The sequence below is a fragment of the Lepidochelys kempii genome, chromosome 8 (genome assembly GCF_965140265.1).
Source record: "Lepidochelys kempii isolate rLepKem1 chromosome 8, rLepKem1.hap2, whole genome shotgun sequence".
Classification (NCBI taxonomy): Eukaryota; Metazoa; Chordata; order Testudines; family Cheloniidae; genus Lepidochelys; species Lepidochelys kempii.
In genome coordinates, this window is record NC_133263.1 from 83848801 (window position 1) to 83873045 (window position 24245).

Genomic DNA, 24245 nt, shown 5'->3' on the forward strand with positions numbered 1-24245 from the left:
CTTGTTGGAAAATTAATTAATTCAGAGTGTCTGTGTGTTGATAATAGAATTATTTTAAAAGAAGATAAAAGCACAAAGAAGCCTGCTTTAAAGTAAATTAGCTTTTAATTTTATAAAGATCCGAGTGTGAAATATAAATGAACTAAATGGTGAAGCTAGCAGATTTTGTGAAATTATAGTCCAAAAAATACATCAACTGTGATCCAGCACACTTCCATCAACTGAGAAGTCCCTGAGGGGCTCAATAAGATAAGTAGTTTTTCACAGCAGAGTCCAGTTATTTTTTTCCTGATGTCCATCTTCTCTCAGAATAGATGCATACCACCAGGCTCTGCTTTAGGGTGTTCTCCTGAGGAGGTACTAGTGCTAGCTTTCTTTGATCTCGCTGTGAAGAGGACAAGCGGAGTCAGGATGACCATGGTGGGAGGTGCTATTTCTTCTAACCTGGTCTTTTCTTCTACTTTGAAATGGAGAAGAGAAAGCAGGGCAGCCCTTGACCTTTCTTCCCTCTCCAATGAAGAAAAGCAGAAAAGAGCCAGCCTCTCCTATCATGCCTCTCCCATCCTCAGTGCTCATCCTCAGTGCCCTCCCTCAGAAAAGGAAAACCCTGCAGCTACGAAAGTGAAATAAGCTCTAATAGCGTAAAATACATTGACAGTGGTATAACTTAATCTGCACTAGGGCTTATACTATTATAACTGTATAAGTTAAAAAAGTGACTCCCCCAACTGACCTAGTTATACTGGTACAAGTTTTCTAGTGTACATCAGCCCATAGGTCTTTGAAACCTGTTCTGAACTGAACCCGGATAAAGACATGGTGTGAATGTTAAGTGAAGACACTAAATAAGGAAGTACTTTCCTATGATGATCGTGGTTGTTATTAATTAATTTATTATTTATATGTATTACCATAGTGCCTAGGAGCTTGTCAGAAGGTTGCACACTTTTTGAGTTAAGTGGAATGACACCCATAATAGACCTGCTTAATATCACAACATATACACAGCTCTCAACTGAGACCATAGCAGTAGCTCTGTCTTGGCTCCCTCAGAGCAGAGCCAAGGATGCAGATGTTATAATAAATGCATTAGAATGCCATTAGAAAAATAGGACTGCTCTGTAACAAACTATTTATCATGCTGAACACCTCTAAGGCTGATCAGAGGGGAAGGAAGCTGGAAGAAAAATGTCTAGAAAGGCTTTTGTAAAATCATACATACAAGCCCCTCCCTCCCCCAAAAGTGAGAGAGAAATCCATCCATCCTTGGGCCCATAACTTAGTTTTATTTCACTAACCTCCATGTTCCATAATTCACAAAGAGTTTATAAAAGCAAGCCCCCCCCCCCCCTTCTTGTCAGGAAAGATCTGTGAATATGGAGCCATAAGGGGCCCTCGTCTTAGTAAAGCCTCATGCATTTTACAAAATATTATACAGTAGGTTTACTGGTACAGTGTAGTATCATAAATAATGAAAATTGGACTGCACATGCCAAATGAGCAAAGTAAATTTGTTATGAACTTTCTAAATGGTTTTATTCACTAACTTGCTAATTCTCAAAATGTGTTGATTCACAGTGGTTATTCTCAGATCAGTTATTAGCGTAAGTTAGTGAAGTTCTGCTTTACTAAAATGTGTCTTTGGAGATTTTTTCAAACAGGAGTATCAACATTTTGGTTGCTGCAACTTCCTTCAAGATCAGAGAACCTTTACTTTTATCCAGTTTATATAAAAGCATGCAAAAAACAGAAGCTCACATGATTAAGAAGTCTCATCTATAGGAGAGAAATAGCAAAGTTCTTGTGTAGTCCTGATGGCTAGGTATAACATGGTACAGCATACGCGTGTACTAGAAAGCCCAAAGAGGGACACACACAACCAAAAACCTGATTTGGTTTCCTGAGGACTGCACTTAGCCCTGTTTTGTCAGACGAATCAATTTTCCACCACAACCCAACCCTCTCTTGCCCTGTGGACATGAGAGAGTAAGAGATTGGATGCACAAGTAGTTTGAGATTTTCACTTTGTGGATTTGGTTCTCCACGCCATAGAGGACTCTTGGCTATATGCCCACTCATAGTCTCTACTGAGACTTGATCTGAACTATGACAGCATCTCACTTCCTGCTGCACACCTTGCAAGAACTTGCAGGATCAAAGCCATAGTTGTTATAAGTGAACCCCATGCCAACCCCATCCCCACTGAGGTATAAAGAACAGCAGTGCCATAAAATATATCCACAGTTGTCAAAGGGTATGAAAAGCAGGGATTCTAGGGCAGTTACCTTAGTTTGTAGCAGAGATATTAACAGTTTCTGTGCAGTTCCAATCAAATGGTATTGTCTCAGCCAGGCAGAGTTCAGGGATGCTGTACAGCTGCTGATGGATAACTAGAGGTTTTTTTTCTCAGTTGTACAATTCTCTGCACTCTGGTTGTGGATATCAGATTTGCATAATCACTGTATGGTTATTTCTTAATAACTATAACGGATGCAGATCCTTATGTCCTAGTGGGCTAATAATGACAGCTAGCCAATCAGAGTACAGAGATTTGCATAATCAGTGGAGTTATTTCTGAAAAATCACACAGTGATTATGCATATTACTCTGACTACTCCAATTCTTCTGCCCTGATTGGCTTTTGTACTAAGAATTTGTTGCAGCAAACAGCCCCCAAGAGACTACCTCAGTCTTTCCCTCCAGCTGAAACAGGAAAATTCCAAAATGTACATAGGGGCAAGAAGAAGAAGGGGCTGGGCAGGGGGTGCAGGCAGAAGAAGATGGGGTGGTTCACACTGCTGAATAGAGAGATGTTCAAAAAAACCCTTTTAAATTTGTTTTCCTTTTCTTATTATTGCCTGTCCTCATCCTTCCCTGCCTACAGGTTAATTTGTTTCCAGAATAATTGTCAGAATTATGTTTACATAGGGCCATGGAAGAACAAGGCCATATTTTTGGTACTAATGTTTAATACAATGATATAGTGATACTCCTCTCCTACAAGCATGCCTAACTCAATCTTAAACTGAATGTTCTGTTCAAAGGGATGGTTAAAACGAGGAACAGTTCTATATTGAACCATGGGGTGAGCTGTTCATTGTGGCTCCCAAAAGACAACCAGCACCTTGAGTTTTGCTGGTAACCAGCCAGTGATATGCTTTCACAATTCTTCCCTACTCAGAGGGATAGGCAGCTGCATTCTGCACTAGATGAAGAGACTGAGCAGCCTAGGTGGTTAGTCCCAGACGCACCATATTTCCAACCAAAGAAGTAACCAAAGCACTGGTGACCTTTTGACACGGTCTTTTGACACGGTCTCCCACAGTATTCTTGTCAGCAAGTTAAAGAAGTATGGGCTGGATGAATGCACTATAAGGTGGGTAGAAAGTTGGCTAGATTGTCAGGCTCAACGGGTAGTGATCAATGGCTCCATGTCTAGTTGGCAGCCGGTGTCAAGTGGAGTGCCCCAGGGGTCGGCCCTGGGGCCGGTTTTGTTCAATATCTTCATAAATGATCTGGAGGATGGTGTGGACTGCACCCTCAGCAAAATTGCAGATGATACTAAACTGGGAGGAGTGGTAGATATGGTGGAGGGCAGGGATAGGATACAGAGGGACCTAGACAAATTGGGGGATTGGGCCAAAAGAAATCTGATGAGGTTGAATAAGGATAAGTGCAGGGTCCTGCACTTAGGACGGAAGAACCCAATGCACAGCTACAGACTAGGGACCGAATGGCTAGGCAGCAGTTCTGCGGAAAAGGACCTAGGGGTGACAGTGGAAGAGAAGCTGGATATGAGTCAGCAGTGTGCCCTTGTTGCCAAAAGGCCAATGGCATTTTGGGATGTATAAGTAGGGGCATAGTGAGCAGATCGAGGGACGTGATCATCCCCCTCTATTCGACATTGGTGAGGCCTCATCTGGAGTACTGTGTCCAGTTTTGGGCCCCTCACTACAAGAAGGATGTGGATAAATTGGAGAGAGTCCAGCGAAGGGCAACAAAAATGATTAGGGGGTCTGGAACACATGACTTATGAGGAGAGGCTGAGGGAACTGGGATTGTTTAGTCTGCGGAAGAGAAGAATGAGGGGGGATTTGATAGCTGCTTTCAACTACCTGAAAGGGGGTTCCAAAGAGGATGGCTCTAGACTGTTCTCAGTGGTGGAAGAGGACAGGACAAGGAGTAATGGTCTCAAGTTGCAGTGGGGGAGGTTTAGGTTGGATATTAGGAAAAACTTTTTCACTAGGAGGGTGGTGAAACACTGGAATGTGTTGCCTAGGGAGGTGGTGGAATCTCCTTCCTTAGAAGTTTTTAAGGTCAGGCTTGACAAAGCCCTGGCTGGGATGATTTAATTGGGGATGGGTCCTGCTTTTGAGCAGGGGGTTGGACTAGATGACCTCCTGAGGTCCCTTCCAACCCTGATATTCTATGATTCTATGACCTATAGCAGGTGCTGTACAGGAGACGAAAGAGCTCAATTTTCTGGTCAGCTGAAGATGAGAGTATTTCTGGCCATTGTTGGTAGCTGGGGATCCAGGAGCAGAGAGCTGTCTAGTGAGGCTCCAAGATTGAAATCCACTTTGAAAGTGTACATAAGTGTAAACATTGGAGCAGGTTTAGATCAATGAGTTCCTCAGAATGGTTTTCCCTACTAATCAGCTTCACCTTTTTCTTTCCTAGAGAGATCTTATGCTAACTGGATCTCTTTCTGGGTCATCTCTCTCTGTCTGTCACTATGAGAGCAAGGAAACTGCTCTATCTGGGTTTAATGACAAGGAAACCTAGTGTACAGTGTCAGCAGCATATCAACAGGGTAGCCAGCTGAAGGTCTTACTCCAATTCAGAGTGGACAAGTGGTTGCATTGTTAAACTCGCCACCGCAGCTGGCACTGATTGGCATTTTTGGCAGAGAAGGGAAGGAGAATGATTTATCCTCTTGCCTGTGGTGGTGTCACATTTGAGTTTCCTTAGCCCTGGTCTACACTAGGAGTTGAGGTCGAATTTAGCAGCATTAAATTGATTTAACCCTGCACCTGTCCACACGACGAAGCCCTTTTTTTCGATTTAAAGGGCTCTTAAAATCGATTTCCTTACTCCATCCCCGACAAGGGGATTAGCGCTGAAATCGGCGGGTCGAATTTAGGGTACTGTGGATGAATTAGATGGTATTGACCTCCGGGAGCTATCCCAGAGAGCTCCATTGTGACCGCTCTGGACAGCACTCTCAACACAGATGCACTGGACAGGTAGACAAGAAAAGGCCCGCGAACTTTTGAATTTCAATTTCCTGTTTGGCCAGCGTGGCAAGCTGCAGGTGAGTGCAGAGCTCGTCAGCAGAGATGACCATGATGGAGTCCCAGAATCGCAAAAGAGCTCCAGCATGGACTGAACGGGAGGTACGGGATCTGATCACTGTATGCGGAGAGGAATCCATGCTATCAGAACTATGTTCCAGTTTTTGAAATGCCAAACATTTGTCAAAATCTCCCAGGGCATGAAGGACAGAGGCCATAACAGGGTCCCGAAGCAGTGCCGTGTGAAACTTAAGGAGCTGAGGCAAGCCTACCAGAAAACCAGAGAGGCAAACGGCCGCACCGGGTCAGAGCCCCAAACATGCCGCTTCTATGATGAGCTGCATGTCATTTTAGGGGGTTCAGCCACCACTACCCTAGCCGTGTTGTTTGACTCCTTCAATGGAGATGGAGGCAACACGGAAGCAGGTTTTGGGGACGAGTAAGATAGCTCACAGCAAGCAAGCGGAGAAACCGCTTTTCCCGACAGCCAGGAACTGTTTCTCACCCTGGACCTGGAGCCAGTACCCCCCGAACCCACCCAAGGCTGCCTCCTGGACCCGCCAGGCGGAGAAGGGACCTCTGGTGAGTGTACCTTTTAAAATGCTATACATGGTTTAAAAGCAAGCATGTGAAAGGATTAATTTGCCCTGGCATTTGCAGCTCTTTTGGATGTACTCCCAAAGCCTTTGCAAAAGGTTTCTGGGGAGGGCAGCCTTATTCCGTCCACCATGGTAGGACATTTTACCACTCCAGGCCAGTAGCATGTACTCGGGAATCATTGTAGAACAAAGCATTGCAGTGTATGTTTGCTGGCGTTCAAACAACATCCGTTCTTTATCTCTCTGTATTATCCTCAGGAGAGTGATATCATTCATGGTCACCTGGTTGAAATAGGGTGCTTTTCTTAAGGGGACATTCAGAGGTGCCTGTTCCTGCTGGGCTGTTTGCCTGTGACTGAACAGAAATGTTCCCCGCTGTTAGCCACAGGGAGGGGGCAGGGGTGAGAGGCTAGCCACGCGGTGAGGGGGAGTCAAAAGATTAGAAGGCGAAAAAAACGCACTCGCAATGAAATGTTCTCTGAACTCATGCTGTCCTCCCACACTGACAGAGCACAGACGAATGCATGGAGGCAGACAATGTCAGAGTGCAGGAAAGCACAAAATGACCGGGAGGAGAGGTGGCGGGCTGAAGAGAGTAAGTGGCAGGCTGAAGAGAGGGCTGAAGCTGAAAGGTGGCGGCAGCATGATGAGAGGAGGCAGGATTCAATGTTGAGGCTGCTAGAGGATCAAACTAATATGCTCCAGCATATGGTTGAGCTGCAGGAAAGGCAGCAGGAAAACAGACCGCCGCTACAGCCCCTGTGTAACCAACCGCCCTCCTCCCCAAGTTCCATAGACTCCTCACCCAGACGCCCAAGAATGTGGTGGGGGGGCCTCCGGCCACTCCACTCCAGAGGATTGCCCAAGCAACAGAAGGCTGGCATTCAATAAGTTTTAAAGTTTTAAACTTTTAAAGTGCTGTGTGGCCTAGTCCTTCCCTCCTCCACCACCCCTCCCAGTGCTTCTCTCCTCCACCACCCCTCCCAGGCTACCTTGGCAGTTATCCCCTTATTTGTGTGATGAATTAATAAAGAATGCATGAATGTGAAGCAACAGTGACTTTATTGCCTCTGCAAGCGGTGATCGAAGGGAGGAGGGGAGGGTGGTTAGCTTACAGGGAAGTAGAGTAAACCAAGGGGCAGGGGGTTTCATCAAGAAGAAACAAACAGAACTTTCACACCGTAGCCTGGCCAGTCATGAAACTGGTTTTCAAAGCTTCTCTGATGTGCACCACACCCTCCTGTGCTCTTCTAACCACCCTGGTGTCTGGCTGCATGTAACCAGCGGCCAGGCGATTTGCCTCAACCTCCCACCCCACCATAAACGTCTCCCCGTTACACTCACAGATATTGTGGAGCGCACAGCAAGCAGTAATAACAGTGGGAATATTGGTTTCGCTGAGGTCTAACGAGTCAGTAAACTGCGCCAGCGCGCTTTTAAACGTTGAAATGCACATTCTACCACCATTCTGCTTGCTCAGTCAGTAGTTGAACAGCTCCTGACTACTGTCCAGGCTGCCTATGTATGGCTTCATGAGCTATGGCATTAAGGGGTAGGCTGGGTCCCCAAGGATAATAGGCATTTCAACATCCCCAATGGTTATTTTCTGGTCTGGGAATAAAGTCCCTTCCTGCAGCTTTTGAAACAGACCACAGTTCCTGAAGATGCGAGCGTCATGTACCTTTCCCAGCCATCCCACGTTGATGTTGGTGAAATGTCCCTTGTGATCCACCAGTGCTTGCAGCACTGTTGAAAAGTACCCCTTGCGGTTTATGTACTCGCCAGCTTCATGCTCCGGTGCCAAGATAGGGATATGGGTTCCGTCTATGGCCCCACCACAGTTAGGGAATCCCATTGCAGCAAAGCCATCCACTTTGACCTACACATTTCCCAGGGTCACTACCCTTGATATCATCAGATCTTTGATTGCGTAGGCTACTTGCATCACAGCAGGCCCCACAGTAGATTTGCCCACTCCAAATTGATTCCCGACTGACCGGTAGCTGTCTGGCATTGCAAGCTTCCACAGGGCTATTGCCACTCGCTTCTCAACTGTGAAGGCTGCTGTCATCTTGGTATTCATGTGCTTCAGGGCAGGGGAAAGCAAGTCACAAAGTTCCATGAAAGTGCCCTTATGCATGCGAAAGTTTCACAGCCACTGGGAATCGTCCCAGAGCCGCAACACTATGCGGTCCCACCAGTCCGTGCTTGTTTTCCGGGCCCAGAATCGGCGTTCCACCGCATGAACCTGCCCCATTAGCACCATGATGCCTGCATTGCCAGGGACCGTGCTTTGAGAGAACTCTGCGTCCGTGTCCCCATCACTCTTGTCACCGTGCTGACGTCACCTACTCGCCCGGTTTCACTTTGCCAGGTTCTGGTGCTGCATATACTGCTGGATAATGTGCGTGATGTTTAATGTGCTCCTAATTGCCAAAGTGATCTGAGCGGGCTCCATGCTTGCCGTGGTATGGCGTCTGCACAGAAAAAAGGTGCGGAACAATTGTCTGCTGTTGCTCTGATGGAGAGGGGGCGACTGATGACATGGCTTACAGGGCTGGCTTTCAGGGAATTAAAATCAACAAAGGAGGTGGCTTTACACCAAGGAGAAACAAAAACAACTGTCACACAGAGTGGCCCCCTCAAGGATTGAACTCAAACCCCTGGGTTTAGCAGGCCAGTGCTCAACCCACTAAGCTATCCCTCTCTCTGGTATTTCAGGCAGGACTGAATCTCCATTAAAGTTTTCAAGGTGCCCCTGACAGACCTCACCAAAACAATTGTCGGCTGTTGATTTCACAGAGGGAGGGAGGGGGGGGAGCAAATGAATACAAAACAAATCTGGTCTATTTCTTGTTTTGGTCCATTCCATCTATTTTTTACATCTTTGGCTGGCAGCAGATGGTGCAATAGGACTGCTAGCCATCCTCATCTCCTGGCTGCTCGGCAGAAGATGGTGCAATAGGACTGCCTGCAGGACTAAAGAGAATGACCTGGTCGAGTCACTCCTAATTTAGTCCCTGCGCCTATGTCTGCCCAGGCGCTCCTGACCGACCTTACCGAGGCGGCCGGGAGCACCTTGGACATGATGACGATGGTTTTCAGGCCTATTGCACCGTCTGCTGCCACAAGGCAATGGGTTGCTGCTGCTGCGTAGCAATGCAGTACTGCGTCTGCCAGCACCCAGGAGACATACGGTGACCGTGAGCTGAGCAGACTCCATGCTTGCCGTGGTATGGTGTCTGCACAGGTAACTCAGGAAAAAAGGCGTGAAACGATTGTCTGCCGTTGCTTTCACGGAGGGAGGGCCTGATAACATGTACCCAGAACCACCCGCAACAACGTTTTTTGCCCCATCAGGCATTGGGATCTCAACCCAGAATTCCAATGGGTGGTGGAGACTGTGGGACCTGTGGAATAGCTACCCACAGTGCAACACTCGAAGTCGACGCTAGTCTCGGTACTGTGGAAGCACTCCGCCGAGTTAATGCACTTAGAGCATTTTGTGTGGGGGGACACACAATCGACTATATAAAAATGATTTCTAAAAAACGGACTTCTATAAATGCGACCTAATTTTGTAGTGTAGACATACCCCTAGTGGGGCCATATGGAGAAGCTTGCACTGTCATTGCCAGTGCTGCACCTGTTCTGTAAACAAACAACTTCATTCTCCAGGGAGGTCAGGCAAGCATCTTTCACCGGAACTGAATTCACTTAAAACAAAATTAAAAGGTTTTCTCAGGTTTCTGCCTGCTGGTTTTAAACTTTCTAGATATTTGAATTATTCCAGTGAAAAACAGCAGCCATGATTAACACACAAGTTTTATTTACACTAACTTGTCTTATTATTTTCTCTCGCTTTTAAAAACTATTTTAAGGTGGGGATTTACTTTTCTGATTGTAATGAAGCAAAACATTGTTCCCTCTAGATGTAACATTTCAAACAGTATTCGGTAGTAACATCGTTTTTTGTTTTTAATTCCAAGAGTTTGTTTTTTGTAATAATTGTAAGAAAATTTAGTAATATGAACTTCATTTATTTTCAGGGTTCCAGATGATGAGATGGCAACAGAACCACTAAAATATGCCGAACAGCTTCCTGTAGCTCAGATAATACACCAGGTATGCCTTTCCATTACAAGTATTTGCTTTCAGAATACGCAAGATTCATAATCTTTAAAATGTAATACTTTTGTTAGGTTTTACAGAATCAATATGCTTATGCTAGAGGCACAGACAAACTTTAGATGACAGCTGTTAAATCATAAAAGTCTTATTCAAAGCACAGCAATTAAAGGCTATTTGCACTATGACACAAGAATTCTGACTTCAGTGGTGACACAGGGTGCAGTTAAAAATTTTGTAATTTTTTTCCCTAAAAAACAGAAATAGATTTCTTCCAACTTGCATCTTGACCCGAATCACAACATGCCTGCTCTCTTTGAAAAAGCAGCTAAATTACAATACCATTATCACCGTTTATTTGTAATGAAGAGTTGAACAGGGAAAACAATTTCCTTTCCCAATATAATTCTGAATGAGGTCTGAGTAACATTTCCATTTCCAACAGCGGTGCCATCATACTTTCTGTTCCTTGCACAGCATAGCTGGTATCACAGCAAAAAGCACTGTTGGTAGAGTTTTGCCTTAGGTATTTCATTCTAGTTGTGGCTGTAATTAACTGCTGTCCCATTGGGCCAGATGTTAATATTGTCTAGATGGCAGATTATCTACAGCTCTGGCCTTCAGACACAATTGACTTTGAACCATGATAGATCAACAAGAGAAAATGGAAATCCACCAAATGTCAAAGTTGCTGAGAGTATCCTATGAGTATTTATTAATTGTTGTTGTTGTTGTAGATCTTTTCAAATATCTTTGTCAATCAGAGGGTTTCTTTGCAGTTGAATTGCTTGCTGCAGGCAATGCCAGTTTTAGCTTAAAGGAAACATGGGTTTTATTTTAAAACTTTCAAGCGTACAGGCATTTTCTGCAAGATGTAAACACAAGGGATTTTAATTTTTTTTTGGCTGAAATCTGCACCTCCGGGAAGAATATCTGATGTGTTCAGAACATTGGAGATTGGAAATCAGGACCAGTTTGTATGTCAGGAATTCCCTGGTGTTGTCAGAGCTTCAGATGACCCAACAGCCTTCAAATGTCACATTTAAAATTCTGTCTTCATGCCTGACTCTCAGCATAAATGAATTAAACAACAGAGCAGGCAGCAAGTCAATATGTTCTTAACAGCAAGAGTGAGGAGTGAAACAATTTGTGGGTGGTTTGGAATAGGTAAATAGGAATTGCACTGATTGGTTTACCTAGAGGAAAATCTGAAACAGGAAAGAGAATTAACCTTTAAGAAGGCTTACCAAATGAAATGTCACAGTAATATTTTTACAGCATAAAGAAATTAATAACCATAGATAGTTCATTTGGCTATTGTGTGATGTCTTGCAATGGAATACTGCGTTGTGGGAAGGCAGAAATATGTTTTCATATACTTTATCTCCTTGCTATAACAGAAGCTTACCAATAGTGTAGGACCAGATCCTAGTCTTCATCTGGTGAAAAGCAGCTACACAGACCCAGTTACATAGAGATTTCCCTGGCATAGGATGATGTAAAACTCTATGCCAACCCCTTGGAAGCCCTTATCTAGGGAGTATGTGAGGAGGCAGAATGCCCTGGCAATCCCTGCTCCTGGAGTAGCCCCTTCGGGTAGGGCGGTCATTACCAAAGGTGGAATTTAGAGCAACCCTGAAACTGCTCTACATTACACTGGATGTCCATCTCTTAAAGTAGCTGCTTTCACATTCTTATCAGTTTCTTCATAAATGTAAATAACTGAATGTTCATAAATATAACTTTGTCACACAAGGCACTATTTTTGGAGAAAAGGAAAAGCAGCATATACTCTATGTGAAACATCCCCAATCATTAACATTTACTTTCTTTTGCCTGTATCTTAATTATTTGGAATAGCCTAATAGATAGCTGGCAACTATATTCAAATGGTACCATAAGTTTGTTGGTATTCTGGGTACCACCAAGTGTCTATCACTGTTTCTTGAGGTCCTTAAACATTATCTCTAATACTTTCTCCAGTTTTTAAACCACTGTAACATGGTAGCCATTAAAAACCTTCTCTTTGATTTCTCATTTCTTTGCTCTATGAGAAAAATTCAGGTACAGTACATCTTGAATTGCTTATTACATATGAATTGCATCAAAAGGAAACATTGCACCCAATCTTGATTTCAACACAGCATTTCTTTTGTATTAGTAGTAATCTGTTACCATATTCGTATAAAAATGGAACAACCACCACATAGAGTTTAGCAATTCTAAATTGAAGAATTATATCAACCTCAATACATTAGCGCACAATTAATTTAAAAATACAGACACACAAAGAAATGAAAGGATAAAAACCAAAGGGAGTATTAATATTAAAATATAAACCACCAATTTTCTGAATATAGAGCAAATCAGATATACACAAAAAAGGAAGATAATTGCTTTACCAGTCTAAAACAAACACACAAACATTAGATTTAAAGATATTTTAAGTAATTGGAAAAGGAAGAACCTGGACAGGCATTAATGTAAAATGTAAATCAGCTATAAAACAAGCATTTACATGAAATGGACACACAATCTGGTTTTAAAATATTACAATACTAGGTAGAAGGAGCTGTGGCAGCCAACTGGTTGACAGCCTGTACAGAATGAATTGCCAAGACGTTGGAAATCAACATGACGGCTCTTTGATTCTTAAAATATCCTGTAAGTAGCATGAAGTAATCATGTACTCTTGAACAAAAATATTTAAATTAAGTTTTAAAATAGCTTAGTCAAGCTTAACGTGAATACTACAGAAGACATCCTAAAAATTTGAGGGTTTTTTTTTTTTGTACACTAATATATGCAGACAAATTTGGATTGAGTTTATGTATAAAAAGGCAAAAAAGTTAGGAGGTATTTCAGTTCTGGTTTTTTGTTTTGTTTTTTTGTTTTTTAATTCTTTTTTTATTTTGTTCTAGTGAGAGAGTGGAGAAAAATGTTAACTTAAGTCATATTTGGAAGAAAAAGCAGTATGTTGGAAGATTCTATTTTTGTTCATCATATACAAAACATTCATTCGTACGGCTTCAATTCAGCAAGGTATTTAAGCATGTGCCTAGCTTCAGTGGAGCTTCTCATGCACTTAAATATAGGCAATGCTTATACACCTTGCTTAATCAGGGCTTAGAATATTGATGACATTTGAACTATCCTCATATGATGTAACCCAGTAACTTTACAGATATTTTACTTATGAAAGGGATGTTTCAATGAAAAGTGTCCAATCTCATAATTTTGTTATAACATGAGGGGGAAAGGAGTCCGGGAGAGCTGGCTGTATTTTAAAGAATCCTTACTGAGGTTGCAGGAACAAACCATCCCGATGTGTAGAAAGAATAGTAAATATGCAGGCGACCAGCTTGGCTTAACAGTGAAATCCTTGCTGATCTTGAACACAAAACAGAAGCTTACAAGAAGTGGAAGATTGGACAAATGACCAAGGAGGAGTATAAATATATTGCTCAGGTGTGCAGGAGTGAAATGAGGAAGGCCAGATCACATTTGGAGTTGCAGCTAGCAAGAGATGTTAAGAGTAATAAGAAGGGTTTCTTCAGGTATGTTAGCAACAAGAAGAAAGCCAAGGAAAGTGTGGGCCCCTTACTGAATGAGGGAGGCAACCGAGTGACAGAGGATGTGGAAAAAGCTAATGTACTCAATGCTTTTTTGCCTCTGTCTTCACGAACAAGGTCAGCTCCCAGACTGCTGCACTGGGCAGCATAGCATGGGGAGGAGGTGACCAGCCCTCTGTGGAGAAAGAAGTGGTTCGGGACTATTTAGAAAAGCTGGATGAGCACAAGTCCATGGGGTCGGATGCACTGCATCTGAGAGTGCTAAAGGAGTTGGTGGATGTGATTGCAGAGCCATTGGCTATTATCTTTGAAAACTCATGGTGATCAGGGGAGCTCCCGGAAGACTGGAGAAAGGCTAATGTAGTGCCCATCTTTAAAAAGGGGAAGAAGGAGGATCCAGGGAACTACAGGCCAGTCAGCCTCACCTCAGTCCCTGGAAAAATCATGGAGCAGGTCCTAAGGAATTAATTCTGAAGCACTTAGAGGAGAGGACATTGATCAGGAACAGTCAGCATGGATTCACCAAGGGCAAGTCATGCCTGACTAATCTAATTGCCTTCTATGGTGAGATAACTGGCTCTGTGGATGAGGGGAAAGCGGTGGACGTGTTGTTCCTTGTCTTTAGCAAAGCTTTTGACACGGTCTCCCACAGTATTCTTGCCAGTAAGTTAAAGAAGTATGGGCTGGATGAATGGACTATAAGGTGGATAGAAAGCTGGCTAGATCATTGGGCTCAACGGGTAGTGATCAATGGCTCCATGTCTAGTTGGCAGCTGGTATCAAGTGGAGTGCCCCCAGGGTCAGTCCTGGGGCCAGTTTTGTTCAGTGTCTTCATTAATGATCTGGAGTATGGCGTGGACTGCACCCTCAGCAAGTTTTCAGATGACACTAAACTGGGAGGAGTGGTAGGAATAGGATACAGAGGGGCCTAGAAAAATTAGAGGATTAGGCCAAAAGAAATCTGATGAGGTTCAACAAGGACAAGTGCAGAGTCCTGCACTTAGGGTGGAAGAATCCCATCCACCAATATAGACTAGGGACCGAATGGCTAGGCAGCAGTTCTGCGGAAAAGGACCTAGGGGTTACAGCAGATGAGAAACTGGATATGAGTCAACAGTGTGCCCTTGTTGCCAAGAAGGCTAACAGCATTTGTATTAGTAGGGGCATTGCCAGCAGATAGAGGGACATGATCATTCCCCTCTATTCGACATTGGTGAGGCCTCATCTGGAGTACTGTGTCCAGTTTTGGGCCCCACACTACAAGAAGGATGTGGAAAAATTGGAAAGAGTCCAGTGGAGGGCAACAAAAATGATTAGAGGGCCAGAGCACATGACTTATGAGGAGAACCTGAGGGAACTGGGATTGTTTAGTCTGCAGAAGAGAAGAACGAGGGGGGATTTGATAGCTGCTTTCAGCTACCTGAAGGTGGGTTCCAAAGAGGATGGATCTAGACAGTTCTCAGTGGTACCCGATGACAGAACAAGGAGTAATGGTCTCAAGTTGCAGTGGGGGAGGTTTAGGTTGGATGTTAGGAAAATACTTTTTCACTAGGAGGGTGGTGAAGCACTGGAATCGGTTACCTAGGGAGGTGGTGGAATCTCCTTCCTTAGAGGTTTTCAAGATCAGGCTTGACAAAGCCCTGGCTGGGATGATTTAGTTGGGGATTTGTCCTGCTTTGAGCAGGGGGTTGGACTAGATGACCACCTGAGGTCCTTTCCAACCCTGGTATTCTATGATTCTATGAAAGCTTAATCAAACGGTAACTTGAGGCCAGAATCAAATTGGATGCTTCTCTCTTCCAATCCTTTGTTAAATGCTGATCATATTAAGTGAAAACACTTTAGCATTTTGGAACAGTACAATAGTTTAGATTTTTGTTTGTAATAGTAACTTTACAGTTCAGTACAGCTTGTCAGTCTGCTCTAAGGCTGGGGGTGGGAGGCCCCCACTAGCAGTGCAACCTAGAATGCTCTGCATTTACTTCTGAAGGGTTGAACATTCCTATATGTACTCTCCTTGTCTGGTGAAAAAACACATTGCTACTGGGAACTAGTAAATGAACATCCTAATGTATCTAGTATCCCTTTGTTGCTTTTTTTAGTACTTAAACTTAGCAAATAAATTACTGTTTCATTTCCCCAAAGAACTGTTTGATCCCAATTTGAGAACAGAAACCTTCAAAATTAGCAACTAAAAAAATTGCTTTTCTAGAAATAATTGTTAAGGGAAAAAATTTATGACGGTAATCCCAAGGGATTTCTATATTAAATTAGTCCTCTAGTGTAAATGTGCCTTTGAATTGCTCAACAAGAACTTGCTTTTGCCACTGAGGTTCCAGTTCAGCAAAGCTTTTAAGCACTAGATTAATTTTAAGCATGTGAGTAGTTGGGGCTACTTCCATTAGTTAAATGTTTTGTTGTATTAGGGTCTTAATTCACAGTTTTGACTGTCCCATCCAATCCATAGCTGGAAGGATGAGGACTGCGACATGGGGAATCAAATGAAAAATTAAAGGAAGAAAATGGATAAGGGGTTTTCAGAGCTGTAAAAGGGGAGCAGAAAGACCAAGGTCGTGGTTGGAGCAGTTAGTGATTGTCAAAGGTAATTAACTGCTCAGCACAGTAGTTCCACAGTTAACCTTGCAACTAAGGGTTCTCATTTTCATCTCTGGTTTCAGCCCTTATCTCATTTTGTCCCCCAAACTCCCCCCATCTCTCGTTTGTTTATTCTCAGGACCTGATTCCAATCTCTCTAGTTTTACAGTGCCATGTAAATTCATTCATTTTCAGTGAAGTTATTCCTGTTCTTTGTTGATTTAGCTGGGAGAAGAATCATGCCCACAAGTATAGAGAAGAGATTTGTGAAATTTGAAGGAAAACACTGAAACCATGTTCGTATGTCAAACAAGTAAAATGTACAGGGTTCAGGTTTCTAAAATGCTCTATTTTTGCTGTTCTTTGTGGGGGCCTATAACACAGAAATACTTTAAAAAACAGCAACAACAAAACCCCCAAACAATCCAATGCACAGAAGCCAGTACTGCTCCTGGTAAGGGCTTTCAAAATGTAGTCCAGTAACTATAACTGAAAGCTGACCATGAGGATGGTTCCTTGCACCTCCGGTGCATGCTACTTTGGCAGGGCTCCAACAATGAGAGCCTGTTCCTGTCAGCAGGGATCTTCACTCTCTCCTGTCTTGGCTCAGAATGGAATCTTTGCCCTCTGCACCTACCCCAAGACATTTCCTTGAATCTAGTATTTTACAAACAGCAATTCTGGGAGAAGCTGTCAGCACCCAAGGACTTGAGCTGTTGTTTCTCCTGGCTACCTCCATGAGGAAGGGATGCATGTCTCTTGTAGGCACTCATAGAAGGAGGATCTATGGAGATATTCTTTCCCTGCTTTTTTCACCCAGATGAGAGGTTGGGGAAGTGGCTATCACCATGCTTGTGGGTTCAAGGCAACAAGTACAAGCTGCCACTTCGATATGAAACAATCTTGGTGTGGCCCCCTTACCAACATATGGAGCTGACGTTCATGTGCCACTTCACTGGTGAAATCTTCACACCAACCCAGCCCATAGGCAGAATATTTTTATCCACACACACCCCATCTCATTTGCAAGGGAGACAGGTGGTGACATTTCTCCTTAAAACGATGGCATGTCAGCTCCAAGCAGCACCAGAACTACACATTGAGGTATCAGCTCTAGCATATTTATAATACAATCTTTTTAAATTAGTTGCTTTTAATAGTTTATTTAAAACCGTCCTTTGCTGAGAAACGTCTGATTTCATAGCTCTTTGGATTGGTTGACTCATAGGGAAGTAGGGGATGATGGGAGTCATCTTTGGATGAATGAACTAATACTTGCCACTATAATCTTGTTAAAATTTGCTGAACTTATCTGTTGGGAAACCTGTGTGAGCAATACAATCCAGTGAAGAGATACCCCCTTGGAGGAATAATGCAGAAGAAACAGATGACTTCAAATATAATTGCATTTTACAGTTACTTAACAGACATTAATTTGCAATTAAACTATTCAGTTTTTCTTCCATAGTCTAAATTTGAAATTAAAATTTTGAGTTTGACTTAAAAAATGGTATTTTCTATGGAAAATACTTGCAGTTCCTTCCTGCTTCGTTAAACAGTGATAAACAGATGGGTCAGAATTCATTTGTTTACATGTTATTACGTTCATCTCCTTTTAATTGGTTGAAAGTAAAATGGTGATTAGCACTGTGTAAATTTTATTCAGCTTTTATAAAATGAGTTAAGGGTGTTTAAAATTTTAATCAGGCACATAAAACGCTTAGTCAGAGAACAAAGGCAATACAGGTTTTAGTTTAGGTGCAGACACTGATATTCTTGGATTAGAACAATTTATCTGGAGATAAAAATACATTGATGAATGAAACTCATATTGAAGATTTTACTTTATTTTCAAACGTATAGGACACAATTTTCAAAAGCAACCAGTGATTTTTTTGAGTGCTCAACTTGAGATGTAAAAGCGTGTTTAGGAATTGCTACACAGCTACTCTCTGAAAATTAATCTCCTTTAAGGTGGGCATCCTAAATTACTGTGTGTTTGTATACAACATACACATATTCTACATATAGGATGTATTCCCTCTGCCTAGTGATGCCATGAGTCAGAATCACCAGGCAAGTGGTCAAGAAGAAAAGTCCTGCATTTCTCCATCTCTCACTAGGAATTCTGGCAGTGGAGCTCCTCCTCCTCTTCAGCAGGTTTGATCAACAGCAGCTGTGTGTTTGCTCAGCTGTCTCCTTTAGTGCTGCCATCTCCTATGACTGCAAGAGAGTAGATGGAAGGCAATCAGTGGCCATGTCAGTGCTTCTGTACACCTTCGACTAGATGTGGAAAACCATGATGCTTGGTGATGGTCGTCAAAATGTGTGGGCTCCCTTTCCTCCAGTGATTGAATTTAAGCCAATGTTCTCAAGGTTAGGGATGTTGGTTACTTTTGTATGCTGTGGTAAAATGCAGTATATTGTGCTCATTGTTCTACCTTTTCAGTCTCTAGGATTTGCGGGGTCTGTTAATGCTGAAGAAAGCTCAGAAATGGACACACTGAGTGTCATTTTCACTGTGTGTGTGCGTGCGTGCGCACGCGCACATGCTGGGTTCCATCTCCTTTTCACTTTGTAAGTACAAATACTTGTAGTTGAGCACAGTTTAAACTTGTGTTTTGTTTGTCTGTACTTGTAAACTGGGCAAAAGGAGACAAATGGAATCCTGTATGGATGTTACCCAGTAAACGACAGCTCTGAAAGTCCCTTTCCTAAGATCTAGCTGCTGTGCTGTGAATCTAGTTTCTTTCACAACTAGGCTTATGTGGGAATTGTTGGGCTTTCTATAGCTTCTGCTTTTCATGCCCTGCAGCCTCACAATACCCCGTGGGCAAGGATAGCTACTTCTGTACCCAAGAGAAGTAAAACAAACATTCTGTCAATAGGACCAAATGCTGGTGTAGGTTATTGCCAACTTCCTCAACGTGAATGGACATAGAGCACTGAAGAGAGATGCTACCAATATTGTATGCATGCATGAGCAAATTCCTGGCTGCTATTTGCTCATCTGGCCACTCCAAAAGAAATGTGGATGAACTCCAAGGTTAAGGATGATCAACAAATTATGATGGGAATACTGTCTTACTGCCCCAAAACTGGAAGATAATCCTCATGTTCACATGCTCATGCTTGCTTTATAAAGTCAAAAGAATGATTGATTGCCATGATAACTTCCACGAAGTTATACAAAGCTAGCTGAGACAAACAGTGCCATCATCTATTTCTCTGGCTTTCACTTCAAGAAGTCATTTAAAAATATTACAACCCCAAATGCTGATTTGCTTGTAGTTGAATGACAGAACCTATAATGCCAGGCGTAACATTTTAAATTAATGTTCATCTTTTCAATTACCATCGAATCTCACTGGCTTGCACTTTCCTAATATGTAAAAACGAGGTTGGTCCTTGCCATTTCTCATGCAAAGGTTAAATAGCAGAATGCTCTAACAGGCCTCATATTAATCAAAGTTGTAACATTAATGTACTACAGTATTTCCCACAATGCTTTGAAGTATTATCATAAAGAATTAAAATTAAACCACATTTGTCTAATAAACAAAGTACACTGTTTGGATGTGTTATCCTTTTCGGATACTCACTAATTCACAACATTGTGTGTGAATTAGTGATGTTCTACTCCATTATAGTGCATAGTTGACTTTTTTCAAAATGATCTTTCTATTTAAGGAATAAATGAAACTACAGAAACCTTTGGATAATATCAATCAGTACTTCATAATTTTGACCCATCTCATACATTCAGAAGAAATTTAAGAGACAAAATAAGTGCAGCACTTCCATAACAGTTATCTAGCAGATTTTTGGCATTGCCAGCAGTGTGGTGGAACTGCTTTGCATTGTACTACTAGTGGATTCTGCCTGTAAAGCTGGCATAAATGGGCGTGAGAGGATTACCCCAGTATAAGGGGAATCCTCCAGTGGCATAGAACAGGTATAGTGGTTCCTATACCACACCCTTCCTTTCTTCTTTAGCAAAGAAGGAATTAGGGGGAGTTTTAGCCATGACCCACCCAGGATTTGTGCTGTGTGATCTTCCACCACAGTCAAGGATCTAGTTCTTCAGCTCTATTTCATCAAGTCAAAATACCAGGGAGAAATTCTGTTCCTAATCTTCACGATGCTGTAAGGATAAGTAGACACCTGGAATCTTCATTGACTTAAGCTTTTTCTTTTTAAACACTGCTTCCTGAATCCTAGAAATTTAGCAGTCATTATGGGGAACTTTATTTTTGGGGCATAGATTACTAATGCATTCATGCTATGGAAATTCCTTCTGTCTGTATATCCCACATTCTCTGCTGGAGCCACAAAGGCAGCATTAGCACTTTTTGTTAATCTCTGAACATCAGGAAGACACTGAATGTAATATTACAAATTTTGTAGTGTGGTAGAATGTACTGAATAACTAAATGCATTGCAGGGCAGCTTGCATAAGGTACCCAGCAGTCATTGTTTTTCAGTTTCCCTGCTTGGGGTTCTGGTTTTTGGTACCAAGAAATGCCTCGGTCACCAGGCTTCAAGTCCTGTTTTTTTTATCCAAGCTAATGCCTTTGAGTGGTCCTGCACTCCAGCTGTTTAAAGTGCCTGGGTGAATCTCTCATATCAAATTGGTAAGGACTTCAAGTCTAGGACCAAAAAAAGAGAGGCCAGGCTGAGTTTCTTTTAACGGAAGCTGTGCTGAGACCACCATCGTAGCCTTCCCACACAGGGAGAACAACCACTTCATCGACAGTGAGAAGTGCTCTGCTAACATTGGCAGAGAGGCCTGGCACCGGTCACAATCTCTGGTGCAGAGGAAGAAGCATAAGGCTTGTAAGGAAAAGGCTGGAAGAGGAAGATCTCTAGGTCCTAAACCACACCACGAAGGGGGATAGAGGATTGAGTAGAGTACATCCTAAATCTAAGCACTCATCCAGATTATCAGCTAAGGAGGGCACTGTTGACTCCAGCACTGGGACAGGCACAAGTCTGATACCTGGAGGAGCACCTGCAACTTCTGCGGTTCTGTTGTCTTCAGTTACTCACCAAACAGCAGCCATTCCATTACCAACTATGGCAGAGGTGTTTGCGGCAACAAAGGACTTGTTGTCTTTGTCAGTGTTGGTTTCCCCAGCAGTGCAGGAAATCGCTCCCATTGTATCATCAGAGCTCACTGAATCAGTTCAATCACTGCCGTGCCCAGTTCTGTGTCAGCTGCTCATTTCTCAGAGCTCTCATCCTACAGTACTGTCAAGGGGAAAACTGGTAATGATGGCCAGGAGGGGTCCATTCATCCCAGCTCTGCCAAGAGGCAATCTGACTCTGGGATTTCTGCATTGCCAATTCAATCAACCTCACAACCTCTTTGGCTATGTCTATACTAGAGACCTTGCAGCAGCACAGCTGTACTGATGCAGCTGCATCGCTGTAAGATCTCTCGTGTACCCTCTCTTTGCGGACGGGTGAGCTCTCCCATGGACATAAGGAAATCACCCCCAAAGACCGGCTGTAGCTTGGCTTCGGCTGCACTGGTTCTCCACTCTCCTCTCCCTTTCATAAAAGCTGCAGTTTTGTTTCTGTTGGACTCAGACCTAATTTCTCAAGACTCTATTTGCCTACCCCACTCAAACTTGCAGGCGCTTCATTTAACAGCCTGGATGCTCCATGGCTAGACCCTCGTGAAGAGTCTTGTTCAAAAGAGGTTGTGAGGTTGTGCTTTTAAATACTAGGAAGTCACCTACTAGATCTACTTACTTGGTGAAATGGAAGCAATTCTCTATCTGGTCGCAATAATCTGAAGTCTTACCGACACATTCTTCAATCCATTTTATCTTGGAATTTCTCTTATACCTAAAACAATAAGGGTTGGCTGTTATCTGCGAGGAGGACTTTGATAGAACTATCTCAGCTTTCCACCCTCAGGTCGATAATCACTCTGTATTTTCTAATAAGATGTCAGTTATATTTTTGAAAGGCCTGGAGTGGTTATATCCTCACATATAAGTTTCTGTTCCCCTGTGGGACTTGAACTTGACATTGTTAGAGCTTGGGCCTTCCTTTGAGCTTTTAGCTACCTGCTCCTTATTACATCTTTTAATGAAGGTACTATTTTTGGTGGCCATCATTTCTGTTAGGAGAGTAGGTGAACTATGTGCACTAATGTCTGGCCCTCTCTCTCTAACTTTCTTTAAACATAAGGTTCACCTACGTCCACATCCAGTTTGTTTCAAAAGTGCTGCCTAACTTCCATATTAACCAAGTTATTTACTTATTGTCATTCTTCCCAAAGCCTAACTCGAATAAAGATGAGGAGAGGCTGCACACACTAGACATCAGAAAAGTGTGAGCTTTCTATCTCAACAGGTCCAAGCAGCTACGCTTGTCTTCCTAGATGTTCGTGGAAATCATAGGCAGGATAAAAGGGCTCCCAGTCTCTTCTCAGAGGATTTCGTCTTGGATAGTCTCCTTTATTCACTTGTGCAAAGTTTTGGCTAGTGTTACTCCCCCAAGCAGAGTGACAGTACATCCGACGAGATGGCAAGTGGTTTCTGCGGCCTTTCTGGCTCAAGTGCCTATTATAGATATTTGTGGAGCAGCAACCTGATCTTCGATGCACACATTTCCATGTGCCATCACTCAGCATTGTAAAAATGTCAGATTTGGGGGAGCTCTTCTCCAGTCCTTGTTCAGATCGACTTCTATCCTGCCTCCTGATTTCATGGCTTATGAGTCACCAAGAGTGGAATGCACATGTGCAATCACTCAAAGAAGAAAAAAAGTTACTAGCTTGTTCTGTAACTGTTGTGGTTTGAGATGTGCTGTACACATTCATTCTATGACCTTCCCTTCTACCCCTCTGCATCTGACTTTCTGGCAAGAAGAAACAGAGGGGATCAGTGTTGCTGCTCCCTTTATGTCTATTAACTAGAGTGCGCGGCAGTAGAGGGTGCTCAATCTGATCTCCTGGGCATCTCTGAGGGAAAAAGTTTCTGACAACTGTGAGCAGCGTGCGCATGCAGTAAGAGTGCAATGGACATGTGCAACAGTTATGGAACAGGTTAGTAACTGGGTTTTTTTAATTTCTTTTTGGTTTTAAAAGATGACCTCCAGTTGAGCCAATCAGACACTTCAAGATCCTCTGCGTGCAAAACATTCAACACAGTTTGATCTTCAAACATCTTTATTTTGGTTTAGGGATGGAAAATACAACAAACGTCTTTAAATAGTATTGTTTATAATCTGATCACATTAATGGCTTTAGAACTGTATTATTTTTACTGTGCCATGGATGTACTTAGGAGCTTTACAAACCAAAAAGACAGGCCCTTGCCCCAAAGAGCTTATAGTCTAAAGTAGACCTGACACAGGAAGTTGACAGTAAAAGGTGCGGTGTGAAGGACATGGATAACAGTGAGATGCTTTCATAGATTTTAAGGCCAGAAGGGACCATTTTGATGATCTAGTCTCACCTGCTTCAGAACACAGGCCATGAATCTGTTTTAACATTCTCCCCTTTTTTGTTAATATATTAAAATTAGGGAGCAAGGTCAGGACGAGGGTTGGGATGTAGGTAAATGATAAAATAGTAAGTTTTCTAAGAGGGATTTGAAGGGGGGCAGAGTACTATCACATAGGTCATGCCGAGGAAGACGTTCCAGGCATCCCAGGTGGCAGGAGAAAAACTGATCATTCCTTGAGATAGAAAACCAGAACGGAAGCAAGAGGAGTTGCTGAGTGTATGTTGCAAGCAAGCAGTTGGAGCTTTATAGACAAAAATAAATGCCAGCCTTTAAAATAGCTTAGTTTTACAGGCAGTTAGTTACTCCCACTGGTTTCTCACATGATTGTGTGAAAATTTTGTGTTCAATATGTTTTAAATACAGAGTATTCACTTTGGAAGGAGAAGACTTGGACTATTAGAGACATCCCCATTTGATGTGATTAACGCATGGAAGAAGAGGTTTTAAATGCAAAAATACTGTGATTACTGCAATGCCATGCAATTTCATAATTGTTTTTATGGTGCTGCTACTGTAAGTGATCAGTTGATCTGT

General features: G+C 42.7%; 2 protein-coding genes across 3 annotated transcripts in view; one reads left to right on the forward strand and one right to left on the reverse strand.

Moving 5' to 3' along the window:
* PIGK (phosphatidylinositol glycan anchor biosynthesis class K) overlaps positions 1–24245 on the forward strand; it is a 128521-nt gene that overhangs the window by 83625 nt on the left and 20651 nt on the right. The window contains exon 10 of the mRNA XM_073357296.1: positions 9943–10018. Coding sequence (XP_073213397.1) covers positions 9943–10018 — 76 coding nt within the window. The remainder of the gene's footprint in view (positions 1–9942; positions 10019–24245) is intronic.
* Positions 10745–24245, reverse strand: part of ST6GALNAC5 (ST6 N-acetylgalactosaminide alpha-2,6-sialyltransferase 5) — a 150314-nt gene continuing 136813 nt past the window's right edge. The window contains exon 7 of one of the 2 annotated variants that reach the window (XR_012160440.1): positions 10745–11229. Coding sequence is in view for 1 of the 2 variants with exons in the window: in XM_073357303.1 (XP_073213404.1) it covers positions 18390–18411 (22 nt within the window). In the remaining variant the exon portion in view is untranslated. Of the gene's footprint in view, positions 11230–18327; positions 18412–24245 lie in introns of those variants that run through there. The other variant, XM_073357303.1, reaches the window with a different exon arrangement.